This window comes from Bison bison, unplaced genomic scaffold (genome assembly GCF_000754665.1).
Source record: "Bison bison bison isolate TAMUID 2011002044 unplaced genomic scaffold, Bison_UMD1.0 scf7180017864309, whole genome shotgun sequence".
In the NCBI taxonomy this organism is placed as follows: domain Eukaryota; kingdom Metazoa; phylum Chordata; class Mammalia; order Artiodactyla; family Bovidae; genus Bison; species Bison bison.
This window is the reverse complement of record NW_011494881.1, coordinates 4553081-4570431: the sequence shown is the minus strand read 5'-3', so window position 1 is coordinate 4570431 and position 17351 is coordinate 4553081. Positions and strand designations below refer to the sequence as shown.

The 17351-nt window shown below is 51.4% G+C and overlaps 1 protein-coding gene across 3 annotated transcripts in view; it reads left to right on the top strand.

The window, feature by feature from the left end:
• Positions 1-607: 607 nt before the first annotated feature.
• LRRC20 (leucine rich repeat containing 20) overlaps positions 608-17351 on the top strand; it is a 72920-nt gene continuing 56176 nt past the window's right edge. Inside the window, exons 1-3 of one of the 3 annotated variants that reach the window (XM_010852225.1) lie at positions 608-695; positions 3419-3504; positions 5588-5732. In XM_010852225.1, coding sequence (XP_010850527.1) covers positions 5651-5732 — 82 coding nt within the window. In that variant the 5' untranslated portion in view covers positions 608-695; positions 3419-3504; positions 5588-5650. Of the gene's footprint in view, positions 696-3418; positions 3505-5587; positions 5733-10635; positions 11314-17351 lie in introns of those variants that run through there. The other 2 variants (XM_010852224.1, XM_010852226.1) reach the window with 2 other exon arrangements.

The window sequence follows — 17351 nt, the reverse complement described above, 5'->3', positions numbered from 1 at the left end:
ATCTATGGGAAATCCTCTGTAAACTTAGGTCACTTAGGTTTATGAAGCAGCCACCCTTCCCTGAGCCATCATGCCTGGCACCCCACTAAACTTTTCATGTGTTAATCCTCACAATGACCTGTGAAGTAGATATTTATACATTTTAATTTCTATTTTATAGAGAAGAACATTGGGATCTAGAGGGGAGAAATAACTTAGCAGTAGCCAGAATTAATTGCCTCTAAAAACCTGCATGGGCGCCTTGAGGCATTACGAGAAAAGCTTCCTTGTCCCCATCTCCCTGATCTGGCTAGTTCAACTCTGCTCCTTTGAGAAAAACAAATCCGGACACTCAGTCTTATTGATCCTGGAAACTGTTGCGCATTCGGTTCTACGGCCATCCAGAGCGTTTTTGCTCCAGAAGTCGAACACAAAGCGGATCCACCCTGCGGACGCGAGCGCGCGGGCCGCCTTTCCCGGCGCACCGCTGCCGGGCGCGGCGTGGGGAACGGCACGCTGATTGGTTGCACAAGACAGCCTGCTCCCGCCTCGCGGCCGCGCCTGCCACAGCTATTGGCCAAGCTGCCGCGCGCTCAGAGCCCGCAGCCCCTCGAGCCCCTCCCGGCCGGTTTCAGCTAGCCGCTGTTGCATGGGGCGCCGCCGGCGGCCGAGGGAGCGTGACTGCGCTGCGCAGGGCGCTAGGAGGCATTGTCGCCGTAAGTGGAGCGGAGATCGGCCCGGAATCGGGCACCACTTTCGTGCCCCGCAAAGTAAACGTAGTCTGAGGCTAAGCGCTGGAGGGGCTGGGGGAGAGAGGGAGAGAAATGTCCTTGTTTCTGAAGAGTACCCTCCCCTCCCCCAAGTCACCCGGTGGAAGGAGCATTGGTGCACCAGTTGTGACTTCTGCAGTGCCAAGGGGCCCGGCGCCAGGCCGCTTCTGGCTTGCAGACTGCGGCTGGACCGCAGCTGGCTCGGGGGAGCGGGCGCCGCGGTACCAGGAAATAGGGAGCCTGGGGAATCCGGTCCAAGAGGGCCTCCGTTCCCCGTGGGAGGCACCCCTGTTCGAAGAGGCTATTGTAAATTTCGTTCTCAAGCCACACTTTCAGGATTTGCTTCCGCTCTGGGGAACTGCCTGTCTCAGAGCGTGCTTCTCGGCCTCGGGGTACCGCGGGAGTCCCCGGCCCTCGGCGATCACCAGCGTTCTACCCCTCTGCTGGCTTTATTCTTTCCAGTCCCCGCCTGCCGAACGAGCGGAGGGCCGGCGACGAGGAGCCATTGGCTGCGGGCGCCGGGGGGTGGGGAAGACGGTGAGGCGGGCCCCTAGAGCGAGGCTTGGGGACCCTGCCCTGGCCACCGCGCTCAGTCCTGGGAGGTGCGGCCCGAGGACTCTTAGATGCCCACACTGAAGCGTGCACCGGGATCGGCGAACTCCGTGGCTCAAAAACAGGGCGGCCAGCCCGTCGCGTTCTCGCCCCAGCGGGCTTCTTCCCTTGGGTGGAGAAATGGGTCAACTCTGTCTGGCCTCGACAGACAGAGGCGCGCTCCCCCGGGCCTTCGGGTCTACTTGGGTCCAATCCAGCCGAATGCTTCTCACTTCTCCAGTGGCTCCTTAACTTGGCGAGGTCCAGATGACCCGCTGCAGCCAGCGGTGGGGGGAGCTTGCACACATGGCGCAAGAGGCTCCAGTTGCCCTTCGGGGCGGCTGCCAGGCTCTAAAGTTCCCAAGTGACCACACCAGTAACTAAATATAGGAGCAGCTGGTGCGCATGGGGTGTTGCAGCAGCTCCTTAGCACAGATCTCGGGGCTTCAGATAAGGTAGAATTCTCATTGATGAGGGCAGGAGCCCTATCGGAGGGCTGTGGTCAGTGTTTAAGCAAAAATCATCTCTCCTAGCATGATCTTCCTTTCATGGAACTGAATGAGAACGGGCAGCCAGAGTGGTGGTGCTGACACGAAGATTTTGGTTGACTCAAATTGTTTGTTTAGTCAGAGACCCCTCACATTCTAGGGCAGCTCTGCCTAAGGGGCTTCACACTTAGTGAAGAGTGGGCTCATACCTCTCTCCATCACTCATGTGTGATTCAGACAATTCTCTATTTTTCTTTAAAACAATTTAAAACCAAAAAGAAAAGAAGTGCAATTTGGTGTATTCCACCCACAGCCCCCCAACCCCTGGCCCAAGCCCCTTTCTCTGTCTGCTCCTGTTACATGCTCAATAAATTCTTGCTACTTTTTGGTCAAAGAGGTCCAGTGTTGGGTTGGTGCTGAAAGGAGCTGACAGTGAAGTTGGGCAGCCTTGTAGGATCGCTTTTGGGGGCACACTCTAGACTCTCATCATCTCCAGTTTGTTCTTCCTTCAATTCTGGGGCCCTCCTATCCCATCTTGGGCCTCATACGCATGTGGTCCTGTCACCCTCCGGTCTCAGCCCTGCCTATGCCAAAGAGTAACAGGCCTTGGTCACCTGACTTACAAGGGGGACTGTCAGCTGGACTTTATAAGGAATTCTCCCTTGGTGGAGGGGTGGTTTTGGGTGAAGGAAGCGTGGTTTCCTACCCAGAGAGTGGAGTGGTGATTTTAGGCAGTTGGAACCTCTTGGGAGTCTAGGGCATATCTGTGCTGTATGCAGAGCATCCTCTGGAATGTAAGGGCCCTCTCCTAGTCATTTGCTTTGACAGCCAGATTTTACAGGCTCTTCCTGTTCCTGCTTTGAGGTCCAATCTCTGACCCATATTATAGGATATCTGAGCTTGCCACCACCTGGTGAGGTTTTTAATTTGACTAGTTTTTAATCAATGGGTTCTGACTCTAAGGCGCTACTGCTCCCACCTGGTGGCAGCTGATAGAAATTACAGGTATAGTGCCTGATTGAAAGTAGTCAGTAGTCAACCTAGCCAGTCCCACCAGGATTAGCACAGACCCTGGGTAAACTTGGAGATTTACCTTCCCTTTACCTTCTTTTGTGAGGCCAGGGTTGCCTTAGTGATGTTCCTTAGAAAAGCCTTCCTCATCAGAATCATAAGTCAGAGCTCTTTCTTATATTTCCTTCCTCTCCGTGCTTTTGCCCTGTACCTTGTGTATGTTAGTCGCTCAGTGGTGGAGTTGCTTTTTGTGACCCCTTAGACTGTAGCCCACCAGGCTCCTCCATCCATGGGATTTTCCAGGCAAGAATACTGGAGTGAGTTGCCATTTCTTTCTCCAGGGGATCTTCCCGACCCAGAGATCGAACCCAGGTCTCCCGCATTGCAGGCAGACTCTTTACCATCTGAGCTACCAGGGAAGCCCTAACCTATGCTCAATACATGTTTGTGATTATTGATGACGAATACTGGAGATGAGTAAAGAAGGGAGAATGGTATGTAGGAAGAAGCCTAGTCTGGGAGTTAGGAGATTTTTTTTGTTTCTATCTAGCTGATTTACCTCTCTTCTTGGGTCCTCAGGATTCTCATTCATAAAGGCATTCAACTGAGTCCACAAGTTTCCAGCAGCATTGCTGTGACTCAGGCTTAGGAGGATGGTCTTAAAGGTAGGAGGGGGAAGGTGTTGAGTTCAGTTTGCCGTAGTCTGAACTATTCCCTACTGTTCTACCCTGGCACATCTTATGCAAATTGCCTACCTGGCCTTGTTATGACTCATGACCCTTCTATTTAGACGGTATCTTTGTTGTAAGAGTCGGTTGACTTGTATTTAGATTTGAAACCCAAATGATGTCTGTTGATTGATGTCACCATTGGGGGATACCAACTGAGCATTTTTTCAGTATGTGGTATAAAGTGCAGGGGGAAAGCACAGTATATATCTGCTCCCTGTCTTAAGTAGCCTGCAGGCCAAATGGGGGGACAAGTATGTATATCTTTAAAAGCTCATAAATAATCCAGGTTTGTGCTAAGTCTTTAAGTGCTACTGAAACTCAGGGAGGAGAGAGTGCTGAGGGTTGGGGCAATCTGGGAGGATTTCCTGGAGATGAAGCGATGAGAAGTTCTACTCATTCCTTAAAGATGAGTTCCACTGACTTGTTTGTTCAGAGTCATATGGATATTTAACTGGGATTAGGTGCTGGTGTCATGTCTGCATGTGTCCTGCTTCATCCTTTCAGCTAGCATTTAGGAAGTAACTTACGTGTCCTGAGCCCTGATCTAGAAAGGTATGTATTTTTTGTTCAGTTCTCATTTGAACCCAGGGTGGTAGGTATTACTAGAGCTCTTACTCAGATGAAGAAACTGGGGCTTGGAGTAGTTAAGAATCTTTCCCAAGGCTTCTCAACTAAGAAACGCCAGAGCTGGGCATTAGGCCTGTGTGTATCCTTGGCGAGATGCAAGCACACACTGAGCTCATCACTGACTCTCCCTGAGCAGCTGAGTGGGCTTGACTGGGCCTCCCTGTCCAGTTGAGCTCATGTGGACTTTTCCTTGGTATCTGTTGGCAGCTCTGAGCAGGACCCTCACCCCCTTCTCTCTGCCCTTCACATTGTCCTGTCTTTGACTCTCAGATGTGTTCATTAGAGCTCCTTGAGCTGTCTGTGGATCTGGGATTGGGAGTCAGGAGCAAAAAAGGGCAGTCACCTTGGCCTCAAATTCATTTTCTCCATGAGGTGCTGCTTCTGGCCATGTAGGTGACTTTTGTAAAGAAGAGAGCACTGGATATGGAGTTCAGTTAGATTATTGCCATTTACTTACTTTGTTTGACTTTGGCCAGGTTCCTTGAGTCCTTCTCTCTGCCTCAGTTTCCTTCTCTGTAATAAAAAGGAGTTGGAGGCATTTTCTGAGTCCCTTATGTCTTCATTTTGATTATGTCCTCATCTTTTTTTTTTTTTTTTGGCTCTGCCACACAGCATGTGGGATCTTAATTCCCAGACCAGGGATCAAACCCACACCCACTGCAGTGGAAGCATGGTGTATTAACGACTGGACCACCAGGGAAATCCCATCCTCACCCTTCTTTAAGCCTCTTCTCTCCAGTGATCCAGTCTCCTTTCTCTCATTTTCCTGCCCCTACTTTCTTTTCCCCTGGGGTCTTGCCGATAAACTCAGCATCAGGGTGACAGTTAGGTCTGTGACTAAAACTGTAACCTTCTTTCCTTACTGTCTCATGGGGGAGGGAATTCTTAGAGACCACCCACTCTCCAAACGGTGAGGTCTGACCCAGCAGAGATTTTGTGTCCCCATTTCCCGGTCACGGAAGGAGCCTGGCAAAGGTGATTGAGGAGAACTGGGAGCTGGAGAAGTGGACAGGGCTTTGAGGCTGTGGGATGGAGGGACAGGTGTCTCTCCGTGCACCTGGCTGCACCCTGCCTCCTCCCCGCTGCCCTGCCAGTTCAGTGAGTCACAGGCCAGCATACACCAGAGTCCTCACACCTGCCTGGACACGAGTTGAGGTCTTGGCGAGGTCACACATATTAACCCTCCAAGGAAGCTGGTTGGGCTGGGCTGATGGGTGGATTAGCGGCTCTGAAGGCCGAGCCTGATGTCGCCTGGGCTCTGGGCCCCTCAGGAGGAGGTGAGTGGCCTGGGGCCCTCCCTGTAGACTTCCTGGGTCCCCGGGGAAGGCAGGTCAAGGGTGGGTCCTTGGCTGATTGCGGATGGGCACTTCATGGCCCTGTGTCTTCCCAGGCGCAGGTTCCTTTGTGAGCAGCAGACCAGCCTGGTGGCTGGCAACAGAATACCCGCGTCTGCATGCTGAGGAAGATGGGTGAGGCCGTGGCCAGAGTTGCAAGGAAGGTCAACGAGACCGTGGAGAGCGGCTCCGACACCCTGGGTGAGTGAGGGCATGGCTTTTCCAGCTGCAGGGCCCTCTCTCCATGGTTTATTTAATCAGGCTGGAAATGAGTTAGAAAGGGAAGGTGAAAGACACCGAATCAGTATGCACCCTTTGGCATAAAGGGCAGTGTTCCATGGACTTTATTGTACTTGTGCTCAGTTTGTATATATGGGGTCCCAGCATAAGACATGTTTCTTGGTATGGGTCATAATCAAAGAGGTTTGGAATGCCCTGAGTAGGGGTGTCATCTGCTGGGAGCCTGTCTGCTTCCTCAGACTATTGACAGCTGCAAATATGTATGTGCCCTTGGACCAGGTGATGGTAGACAATGCTCCAAGTAGCCCCAGGATGTGCACAGGTGCCTCATGAGTGTGATCTTGCTGAATCTTCACAGCCTCCCCGTGATGGATGTTACCCACCAGGCATGACTAGCCACAGATTTCAGATGAGGAGATGGAGGGGGGAAGGACAAGTGGGCTTTTTCCAGGTCACCCAGCCAAGAGGCCCCTTTTCACTCCACTTTTTTAATTGAATCATGTCATATATTGTTGAACTGGTCATAGCATTTTAGCCCATGTAGCTACCCTAGGGCTGTAAGCATGTAGACAGACCATCCCATTTAGTTGAATTCAGTAGACATTTATTGGGGATTCTCTGGTGGCTCAGATGGTAAAGAATCTGCCTGTAATGCAGGAGACTTAGGTTTGATCCCTGGGTCAGGAAGACCCCCTGGAGAAGGGAATGGCAATCTACTCCAGTACTCTTGGCTGGAGAATCCCATGGACAGAGGAGCCTGGTGGGCTACAGTCCATGGTGTTGCGAAGAGTCGGACACGACTGAGTGACTAACACATTCACTTTCAGATATTTATTTATTTTCCACCATATATAAGAGTGTGTGTGTGTGATCTGTGTGTGTGACCCTCTGGGACGTAAGTGCCCGCTTAGAGTCACAGGTGTGTGGCAGGAACACAGAGGAGGTGAGTGTAGACCTGCCCAGGGGATGATTGTACAAGTAGTTGGATTGGGATTTGATTTGGGCCTTTGGCACACAGAGAGGAATTTCACCAGCAGGTAGGCATGTGTGTTCTTGTGTCTGTCTGTCTGTGTCACGGAGGAGCATTTCCAAGAGAGTTACTGCCTGAGAGATTGGGAAGGTGGAGTGTTTCTGCTAGCAGCCTTTGGCCAGGTGTCTCTGAGGGTCTTAGGGCAGGGGGTGGTGGCCCAGAAAGTAGAGGGATACTTAGCCTTCAAGATGTGCTTGGTCACCACCTCTTCCAGGAAGCCCTCAGCCCTACCTGATCCACCCCTTGCTCCCTTCCTCCTCTGGAGCACTCATTCAGTGTCCCTGGAGGGCAGAGATCCTGTGTCTTTTGTTCCCCACCTGCCAAGAGCCAGAGCAGCGTCCAGCACTTTGTAGGCACTTAGTGGTGTTGACTGAACTGAGCAATAGTGAGAGAAACATCTCCGCCAGCAAACAGACTTGAAGATAGCCATTGGCTTTTTAAAAAAAATATTCACTTATTATTAAAGTTTATTTATGTATTTGTTTATTTGGCTGTGTCAGCTTTTAGTTGGGATCTTCGGTCTTCACTGTGGCATGTGGATTCATGTGGCATGTGGGATATAGCTCAGTGACCAGGGATCAAACCCAGGCCCCCGGCATAGGGCGTGTGGAGTCTTAGCCCCTGGACTGCCTTTGGTTTGGGAGGGAGGCCTGGCAGAGAGCCGCGTGGGGTGGGGGAGGGGAGAGCTTTTGCGTGGGGAGGTGAGGGCTGTGGGCCGTCAGGAGAGGAACTCTGGAATCCTGTGCTGGTCACTCATGTGGTTGCACTTACCTGAGTGCTCAAGGCTCTCCTGCACTGATACGGCCTGGGTTTGAACCCCCGCTCTGCCACCCACTAGCCTGCTCCCTTAGCAGATTGCTTTACCTCTTGGAGCCTTGGTTTCCTCATCTATAAAATGGGGGTGGTAATTGCACCTCCCTCATTAAGGTGGTAGGAGCAGTTATTAAATGCCAGGCATTGCTGTCAGCACTTTACTGGTTTTGACTCACTTAATTCTCACAACTGTAAGCCAGAGCTGATATTAATATCCCCATTTTACAGATGAAGAAACTGGAGCGTGGAACTTTTTAATGCAGTGTTTCTAAATGTTCTGTAGCACTAGGGTATTTACCTTGTCTCCTCTGCTGTATTTCTTTTGAAGTAGGAGTTTTGGGACTTCCCTGGTGGTCCAGTGTTTAAGACTGTCTTCCAAAAAAGGGGGTGTGGGTTCAATTCCTTGTTGGGGAACTAAGATCCCACATGCCAAAAAGGTGAAAAAAAGAAATGAAGTAGGAGCTTCCTCTGTTTAACATGCTGGAGCTGAGGCTGGGGGTGTGAATGACCTGCTAGTGACACAGCTGTTTAGAGCTGGAGCCAGGCTCAGCACAGCTCTGAGTAGCTCAGCCCTACCTTTCCTGTGCACCCCCGCTGCCCCCATTGTGGGGAGGGGCGGCTAGGAAGAGGAGAGCTGGAAGACCCAAGTACCCCTCCTCCCTCCTTAGGCTGCCTCTCCTCTCACACTGTTTTGGAAACACAGTCAGCCGACCTTGTCCTTTGAAAGGAGGAAAATAATGAGAGTCTAATATCTGCATGGCCATTTAAGATGTCTTAGGTGGTAAGGAGTAAGGGGCTGCCCCCATGGGCTATACCTGCTTATGTGCAAAGCATGGACCCCACTCTAGAGCTTTCACAGTGGAATCTCAGAAGGTGGGCTTGGTGCCCTACATGTTAACATGAACTCTGTATGATTCTTCCCTGCCTTGAATTTTGGGAACCACTGGCTTAATATTTACAATCTGGAACTTTCTTTTCCTGGCGTGTTGTAGGGGACTGGCTGGGGGTTGGAAGTATTATCTGGGTAGGTCTCTAGATATGTGTGTGTGTGTATGTGTGTGTGTGTGTGTGTGTGTGTGGGTGAGACAGAGAGAGTGAATATGAACATGGACTTGATCCATCTCCAGGGAACTGAGGGGCTAGGCTGGCTTCTGTGAGATAACCAAGTGAGGAGACCAAGACCCTTCTCCCCCTTCCCCTCCAGCCCTCCCTCTCTCCTCCCAGGCTCACTCACACTTGCGCCACTTTTCTCCTGTCTCACCAGCAGATGGCACCCTTTTACCAGCCAACCTGGTGACAGGCCGCTGAGCCCGGGACTTGGCCAGGCTGTCTCTGGGTGTGAGCGCCTGGTCCCGACAAGGGCTTCCCCGCCCAGGCCAACTCACACTCTGTGTCTCCAGTCCTGCCAGCTCCGTGGCAGCTCCTTTCTTGAGCAAGGGTGCTGGGGAAGTGCAGTGTCAGGAAGCACTCCGTACGTACTCACTAGATCAGAATAACATCTTCTTTTGGGTCAGACACTGCCACCGGCTCCTTTGTCAACACACAACGAGCACGTACTATATGTGCCTTCCCCGGAGGACTCAAGTGCCCCAGAAGTGCCCAGTCAAGAGGAGGAGGCAGACACACACACACACACCGCGCCCCCCGCCCCGAGGGAGGGGGGCAGCCGGGGTTTGTGGTGGGAGCAGTCTGTCTTGCCCCAGGAGGGGCTTATGGGACACCTAGAGCCCAGGAGGCTGGTGCTGTTCGTGGGGGAGGGGGGTGTGTTTTGTGTTTCGCTGCTGTGTCACCTGGCCTGGAGAGTCCTGAGGGTCAGCTGGGTACAGGTCAGCTCTGAAGGCGTGGAGTGGGGAGCCGGCTTTCACAGGGCAGCCCTCAGCCTGGCCGGGACTGCCTGTCTGTTTATCATGAAGGCTGGAAGCTTCAAACCTGCCATCCTCTACTTCTTGCCTCTCAGCTGGGGAAGCAGGCTGGCGGGGGGTGGGGGTGTTTGCCAGGGGAGGAGGGCATAGCCCCTGTTTCTCTCCCCTCTCTCTTTCCTAGACAATGTGATGTGAGGGGTGACCCGAAGCCTTCTGCCTAAAACTCCCCCTCTAGACTTGATCTCTCTGGACAGGGGGTCCTGGGAGGCTGAGAACTGGCCTTGATCCTCCCCTCCCCTTTACACCCTTGAGCAGGGGGCTTTTCTCCCTTCAGGGCTCAGCACTTATTTGAAATGAAGGCTTTATATCCCTCAGTGGGTGTTTCTCAGTCTCGGCACTGTAGACTCTGGGGGCTGCATGATTCTTGGTAGGGGGCTGACCCGTGCATTGTAGGGTGTTCCGCAGCTTTCCTGGTCTCTACCCACTGTATGCTAGCAGTCCCCTCTGCTGCTCCCCCCAAGTTGTGACAGCCGTGTCTCCAGGCCCTACCAAGTGTCCCCTGGCAGCAGAACTCCACTCCACTGAGTACCACTGCTCTAGGAGCTCATGCATGTAAGTTGTTGAGCCTGATGGCCCGTACAGTCAGCTCTGCTGTGGCAGGACTGGAGCCAAGTGGAGTGTGGTTGGTGAGCTGAGAAGAAGATGGGAGCTCTGTTTTATGGGAAGGGCTCTGATCCAGAAATCAGGAAGCTGGGGTTCTGGATCTCACCCTAACCCCAACTATGGGCCAGTCTCCTGTCTGTAAAGGTGAAGCTCCAGCCCTGAGCTTTTGTAATTCTCTCTCTTTTAAACCCTCATTGGCTTCCACGTGCACAGAGAGTAAAACCCAAGCTGGTACTTCAAACCTGGGGGTGACTGACACCTGCCAATTTCTCCCACTGCACTTTGGGCCTTCAGGATTCCTCTCATTATATCCGGCAAGATTGGCCACCTTTCAGTTCCTTGAACTGCTAAACTCCTTCCAGCCTCAGGGTCTTTGTACATGCTGCTTTCTTTGTTGGGATGCTGTTTCTTGTTCTTCATGGCTGGGCCCTTCTCATACCTTAAGGTTCAAACTAAATGTTTCTTGTTTAGAGAGGTCACCCTGGCTTTCTTTTCTAAGTGGCCTTCACCCAATCATTTTTCTTAAAAAAAAAAAAAAGCTGTGAAAAGGTATACACAAGTAGCGAAGTTCATAAGATCATATATGCTTAGTTTAGCAGACATTTATAAATCCATACTCATGTAACTGCCACCCAAGTCTAGACATGGAATATTGCCAGAACCTCCAGAAGGCCCTCCCACCTGAGAGGTAACCAGTCTCCCAACTGTTGTGATGAGCTTTTCCTTCCTTTCTTTAGTTTGATCTCACTCTTTAGTTTTTGGCTCTTGGGTTCTGGAGAGAGCAGGATGTGGGTGCTGGTGGGGGGCGGGATCAGGGGCTCTTGTGTCAACAGGATGTGCTAGTGCTGAGAAAGGGGTGGAGGTGAGACCCTGCTGGGGAGTTGCTATGTGAGGGTATCATTCAGGGGTAAATAATCAGTATGGAAAGGAAGGCCAGTAGAGCTTTCAGAGCGCTTACGGGTTTCATTGGCACTGCATTGGCACAAGGCAGAAGCCTGTGGTGCAGAAATGCAGGGCCTGGGCCTGGGCTGCCCTTCTCATTTCAGAGATGATTGAGTGACGTCAGCCCAGCCCAGCATGCCTGTGGCATTTTGGCTGCTTCTGAACTGACCCAGAGAGATGGACACAGAGGGCCATGTCCAGGTGGGCAGGACTGAGCCCACTGTTCAGGCAGGTGAGGAGGGGCTTGGGTAGGGGTTTCTGGCTATCCTTTTGCACCATGCCACGGTCTGGCATTGCCTATGTGTTCAGATTGGCATGGACTCATTGGGGGCCTTTCTGGAGCTCCAGCCTTGCATATAAAAGGGGCTGTGGAGGGAAAGAAACAGCTTAGTCTTGGAAGGCAGCTCTTAAGATGGAGAGAGAAATGTGTTCTGTGGCTCCAGCCTGGGTGTTTGCACTCTGAGAAATACTTTAAAAACTGTATATGTTTAACTTGGTGGAGGGGAGGGGATGGGCTTCCCTGCTGGCTCAGACGGTAAAGAATTCTGCCTGCAATTCAGGAGACATGAGTTTGATCCCTGAGTCAGGAAAATCCCCTGGAGGAAGGCTTGGCAGCCCACACCAGTATTCTTGCCTGGAGAATCCCATGGGCAGATGAGCCTGACAGGTGATAGTTCATGGGGTTGCAAAAGAGTTGGACACAACTGAGTGACTAACACTTTCACTTCACTTAAGAGGGGTGGGAGGAAGGCTCAAGAAGGAGAGATATATATGTATACACACAGCTGATTCACACTGTACAGCAGAAACTAACACAACATTGTAAAACAATTATACTCCAGTTTAAAAAATCTATGTATGTTTAACTAAAACAATAAGTATGACATGTATCTAGTGCGCAAAGCACAAGGCCCAAAGAGTAAACAGAGAGAATAGGCTTCTTCCCATCCTGTGCTCTGGTCTGCAGGTCCCCCAGCACAGCGTCTTGTGGAGCTAGAGGGACTGTTATGATGTTACCCTGGCTGGCTCTAGAGCTAGAGATGAGGATGGGTCCTGAGGTTGTTTCAGTGTATAGCAGTGGTGGGACAGGATCCCAAAGCCCTTTAGTTGTGGCTCAAGTCTCTCTACTGGAGGGTCCCAGAGTCCCCATCTCAGGGGAAGCAGCTCTAATGGCCAGAGCCCCACCCCTTCCCTCCCAGCTGTGCTGTAGACCTCAGACTTCTAGAAGGAGGGAGAATAAGGATTGCGGGGGGTGGGGGTCTGTGGTGGACATTCTCAAGCATAGCCCACCTGTTCCTTGAGTCCCTGTTTGCTGTGATGCTGCCCTGACGCAGTGTAGATGTGCAGAAGACATGCATTGAAGGGATGGAGGAATTCCTTCATCCTGTGGATGCAAATCGCTTAGTCTTCTCCCCTTAGTTTTCTGTTCATTGCTCAGTCTACAGAAACCACCCCAGCTATGAGAGCCAGTCCAGCCATGAGGGGCCTCCAGGGAAGCCTGGTGGGAGGTGGAGGTCTCATCATAGTGGGGACACTGGGACCTAGGTTGTGTGGTGACCTGTGGAGATGCTGCAAGTCCTGGAGATGGCCGCCGGGCAGCCAGCCAATTCATGCCGTGTCAAACACTTGCAGAACCTAAAGTGAACTAAATAAGGACGAGTTCCCCTTCTCCTGTCTTGAGATGCGTACACACTGGACGATGGTTTAGCATACGTGCTGAGGGGGTTGCACCGAAAAGGCGGCATTTCAGCTGCACCTAAAGGATGGAGCAGGTTTAGGGATGTAGGTGTGGGACAGGAGTGAGGAGAGGGGTGGTTTCAGTGAGTGTGTCTGAGCAAAGGTGGAGCAGCATGCAGGTAGGTGCTGGTGATGAGAACAGGAAGACTGAGATACGGGAGAGCCAAGGGAGCTGAGCGGGGAGGGGAGGCAGAGGGTGGCTCAGATCTCAGAAGGCCTCGAATGCCACCTTGAGTATTCCTCCAGTGACGTTTCTATCTTACACAGGGCTTAAGTTCTAAAGAGAGCCTAAAAAGTGATCTTCAGAGTCAAAATGACTCATGACAAATAACAGCAAGCTTCTTTGTTTTGTTTTGTTTTTTTTTCTGGTTGCATGGTGGTGCATGCCAGATTTTAGTTCTCTAACCAGGGATTGAACCCGTGCTCCCTGCAGTGAAAGCATGGAGTCTTCACGGACCACCAGGGGAACCCCTGAGCTTACAAGAATTTAATACCACAGCTCATTCAGTCCTCACAGCCGCCCTGTGATTTAATCGTCACTCAGCCTTAGGAGGTAACGGCTATTATTGTCCCCATTTTCCACAGGAGGAAACTGAGGCACAGAAAAGCTAAGCAACTTCTGCAAGTCTGGGGAATTGCGCCAGGCGCTGAGACTGCAGAGCCCACGTTCTTACCCTTGTGTTCACTTGCAGCCTGGGGCAGACTATTTTGATGGTTGGGGACCAGGTAATGTTGCTGGCTTGTGGAGAACACACCCTGATTGAGGGAAACATGTCCCTTCAAAAACACTAGAGTCACACTCAGCATCTGAGCTCAGTAAGTTAGATGGGGGCTCCATCTGCTGGTCTGAGCAGCAGTGGGGGGCCCCTGGCAGGTTCTGAGCAGGGAGTGGCATGAGGTGATCCGGGCTGGGTTCCGGCAGAGCACCGCAGGGCATAGGATGGATGTGAGATCGTGGAAGGGATAGCAAGGAAGAGGCATTCTCCATGGCTGGGCCTGTGCTGGTGTGGTCTTGACCTGAGAGAGGGAACTGGCAGGAGGGTGTAAGGAAGGAGAGGCTGTGAATGGGGCTGGGCAGCCGACTGGTTGTGGAGGGCATAGATGGTCATGATGTAACTGAAACAGGGACACCCGGGCCGTTTGGGTGGATAAGGGGATTCTGATGAGTCGAGGTCCCCAAGGGACACCCCTGGAGAAGCGTATAGCAGGAAGTGAGGGCAGAAGTGCTGCTGCCCCAGAGAGGCCCTACTTCTGATGTCCCTGACAGCCCCACTGTATCTGTCATCCCTCCCACCAGGACAGACCAGCAGGCATCCTGAGAAGCAGGTGGTTAAATAGGCTGCGTGGCTGCCCTGTGTCCTTGGCACTGGGAAATGCATTTTTTTTTTTGAAGACATAGAGGAATATCCTTTGAAACTACATGGATAATTATGCAGCTTTTAAAAATGCATGTTGGTAAAAAAACGAAAATGTTCTGCTCAGAAGGATAATCAAATAGATAATTTTGTGGCATCAAAAGCTTGCGTTACTCAATTTATAGACTTGGGGAGGTGATTTAGCAAGGTTGAGAAGGTTATTAAAATGAAATGCGTTCAGAGATGCAAGCATGGCTTTGGCTGACAAGACAGCTGGGGATCGGGGGAGGTGAGGCAGGGGCCTGGCAAAGCCAGTCCCGTTGGAATGGAGCCCTGACACAGCCCGAGCTGTAAGTGTGGTGACCCAGGCTGAAATGAGTGGTCTGTGTTTGCCTTTATATGTTAGGAAATTGTAGTTTATTCAGAGCTGTTTAATCATGAGCTCCCTAATTGGCATTTGCCTCATCATGGTTGACTGTGTTTTGTTAGGATGCATATTTTTGTCATGCTCCGATTGGTCCTCAGAATTTTATAATTCTGTCAAGTTCATTTTGGCCACATGTATTCATTGTGTATCTGTCTGTGTAACGCTCTGCAGAGGATGGAAAGGTGAGAGGAAGAGGAGGGGGCTGATTTCTGAGCTATAGCAGATGTAGCATTATTCTATACACTTGCTGGTCTTGCTACCTGGATCATCCTTTGCCCAGATCTTTGCATGGCCTGCTCCTTCTTTTTAATTCTTATCTCAGCTAAATGCCACTTCCTCCAAGAAGCCCTCCTTGACCACCCTAATGAGGTTGCTGCCCTTGCCTCTGTCTCAGTTACCTGCTCTCCCACTACACCAGTTTATTATTTTTTTTGAGAGCAGTGTCACTGCCTGATATTCTTTCAGTATTTGCCACTGTATTTAGCCCTCTTCTCCCCAGACTGGCGTGTAAGCTCCTTGAGGCCAGGGACTCTGTCTTGCTCACCACTGTATTTTCCCTAGCATGTGCTAGATACACAGGAGATCTTTGTCACATAAATGATTGCATCTGATATTCTCAACGACTCTGGACGGGTGGTGGTTTCACATCACTCATAGAAAGGGGAAACTGAGGCTCCGAGAGCTGCAGTGGTTTTACCTGGATTCTCACAGCCAGCAAATCTTACGCTGGAGTTTGAACTTGAGTCTGTTGGCCTCTCCTGCCTCAGTGGGATCTCATTAATTCTTGCTCTCAAGGAGCTCTCCACCCAGGCAGGAAGAGTAAGACATACATGTTAGTCATTCCCACAAAAGACACACAGGCGAGATGCCCTGACAGAAGCTCACACACACAATGGGAACTTAAGGGCAGGAGCAGTTCCATCACGTGAGGACGTGGGCAGAGGCTTCTTGGAGAAGTGACATTTAGACAAGACCTTGTAACATGGTGTTGATGGGAAAGAAGGATTTTGAGGATAGGGGAGCACATTCTATTTAATGGGAACAAAAGCAGCGGAAATCCAGAGATGGGAAAATAAAGGGAGTTTTCCAAAAACAGTTTGGGTCAGGTGGAGGGTGGCAGTAGAGTCTCAAGCAGGGTACCTGAGAGGGGAGGTTGGACCCGGATCCCTTGGTGGGAATGCCAGGCTGCAGAGATTGGGTTCATCCTGTGTGGCTGGGGAGGCCTGCTGGTTCTTGAATGGAGAGAGGTATTCAGGTGATGAGGGCGGAGGGCCAGGGGCGGGGTGTGGAGGCAGGGAGAGAGATTCCTCAGTGAGAAGGCAGCCATGGTCATGGTCAAGATGGATTTCAGGGTTAATGAGCTGGTTTCTTTCAGCTAACTGTAAAACCATAATAGAATAATCACATCTTTGCCACTGACAGGATGGTTCTTCCCATGAGTTCAAAGCCTCAACAGATATTAGCTCATTCTTTTCTTCATTCCCTGAAAGGGTATTTGAACCCCCATTTTATAAAGGGGGATCCCATGACAAAGCTTCCTGGTGGTGAGGTGTATAGTTAGGTCCAAAAGTGTTTGCCCAGCTCTGTGCTGGGCCTGAGGGGTCGTCGGCAGGCGGACACATGCTGCTCCAGTCAAGTTCACCACTCACGGATCCTGAAGGCAAGTCTGCTGATGTTTACCAGTTGGGAGAAGATGGTCTGGCTTAAGCACTCAGGCAGTGTCGTGAGGCTGGAGGTGAGGAGGCTGGGGCACCCTTCCTGGAGGAGGTGGGGCTGGGCTGGCAGGAGGACCTTTGGAGGCAGAGAGGAGAGGGAAGGGCATTCTAGACTGTGGAATGGCATGAGCTGTGTCTGGGCGATGAGTGAAGTCAAGGACTGGCAGTGGGTGGTTGTGGCGGGGTTGGAACTGGCAGCCGGCACTGGCGTTTGGCAGGGTCAGATGCTGTGCATGTGGAGGCAATTGCTGCCACTTCCTGGGTCTATTCGGTTGTCTAGCTGTGACCTCAGGAAGCCTACTTACTGCTCCAAGAAAGCATTCCTTCCAGCATTATGTCAAGCCTGAGAGATTGTTTGAGGATGAGAAAAGGCACTGTTAAAGTCTAGTCAGTCAATAACGGCTGCTGTGCCGTGCCCAGGGCACTGCCTTTGTTGGGTAAGTGCAGTCTCCCTTGCTGTCAGCTGCAGCCCTCTTGTCCTCTGCCCTGCTCAGAAGCCAGCTCCAAGCTGAGTCATCCGGCATCTCATCACCCGTGGAGACGCCCAGACCGCACACGTGAGCTCTTGCCCTGTAGCCAGCAGCTTTAGTTATAGTAAGAATACTGTCAGATCTCCTCTGCCAGTAATGCAGATCAGGGAAATATATTCTAGGACGTGCACTGACTCTTCCTGTGGGCTGGGCAATGTGCTGGACACTGGGGGTGTTGAGGAGGCTGGGAGGGGAAAGGACACTGCCCCTGCCTGCAAGGAACAAGTGTTTACCTGCCTTTAAACATGTACATGTGATGGTCATGGTTTTGACCATGACAGAGGGCCAGCTGTACTCTCAGTCAAAGGTGGGGTAATGTGATTGACTCTCAAGTCAAGTTGCCTTGGTTTCAAGACTGGCTCAGCCACTCGTTAGCTGTGTGACCTCGGACAAGTTACTTGATCTCTCTGATCAAGTTAAGTCTGATCTAAGTCTCAGTTTTCTTATCTTTGAAAGGTCCTTGCTTTCTAGAGTTGTGAAGATGAAAATTGTGTAATGCACATGAG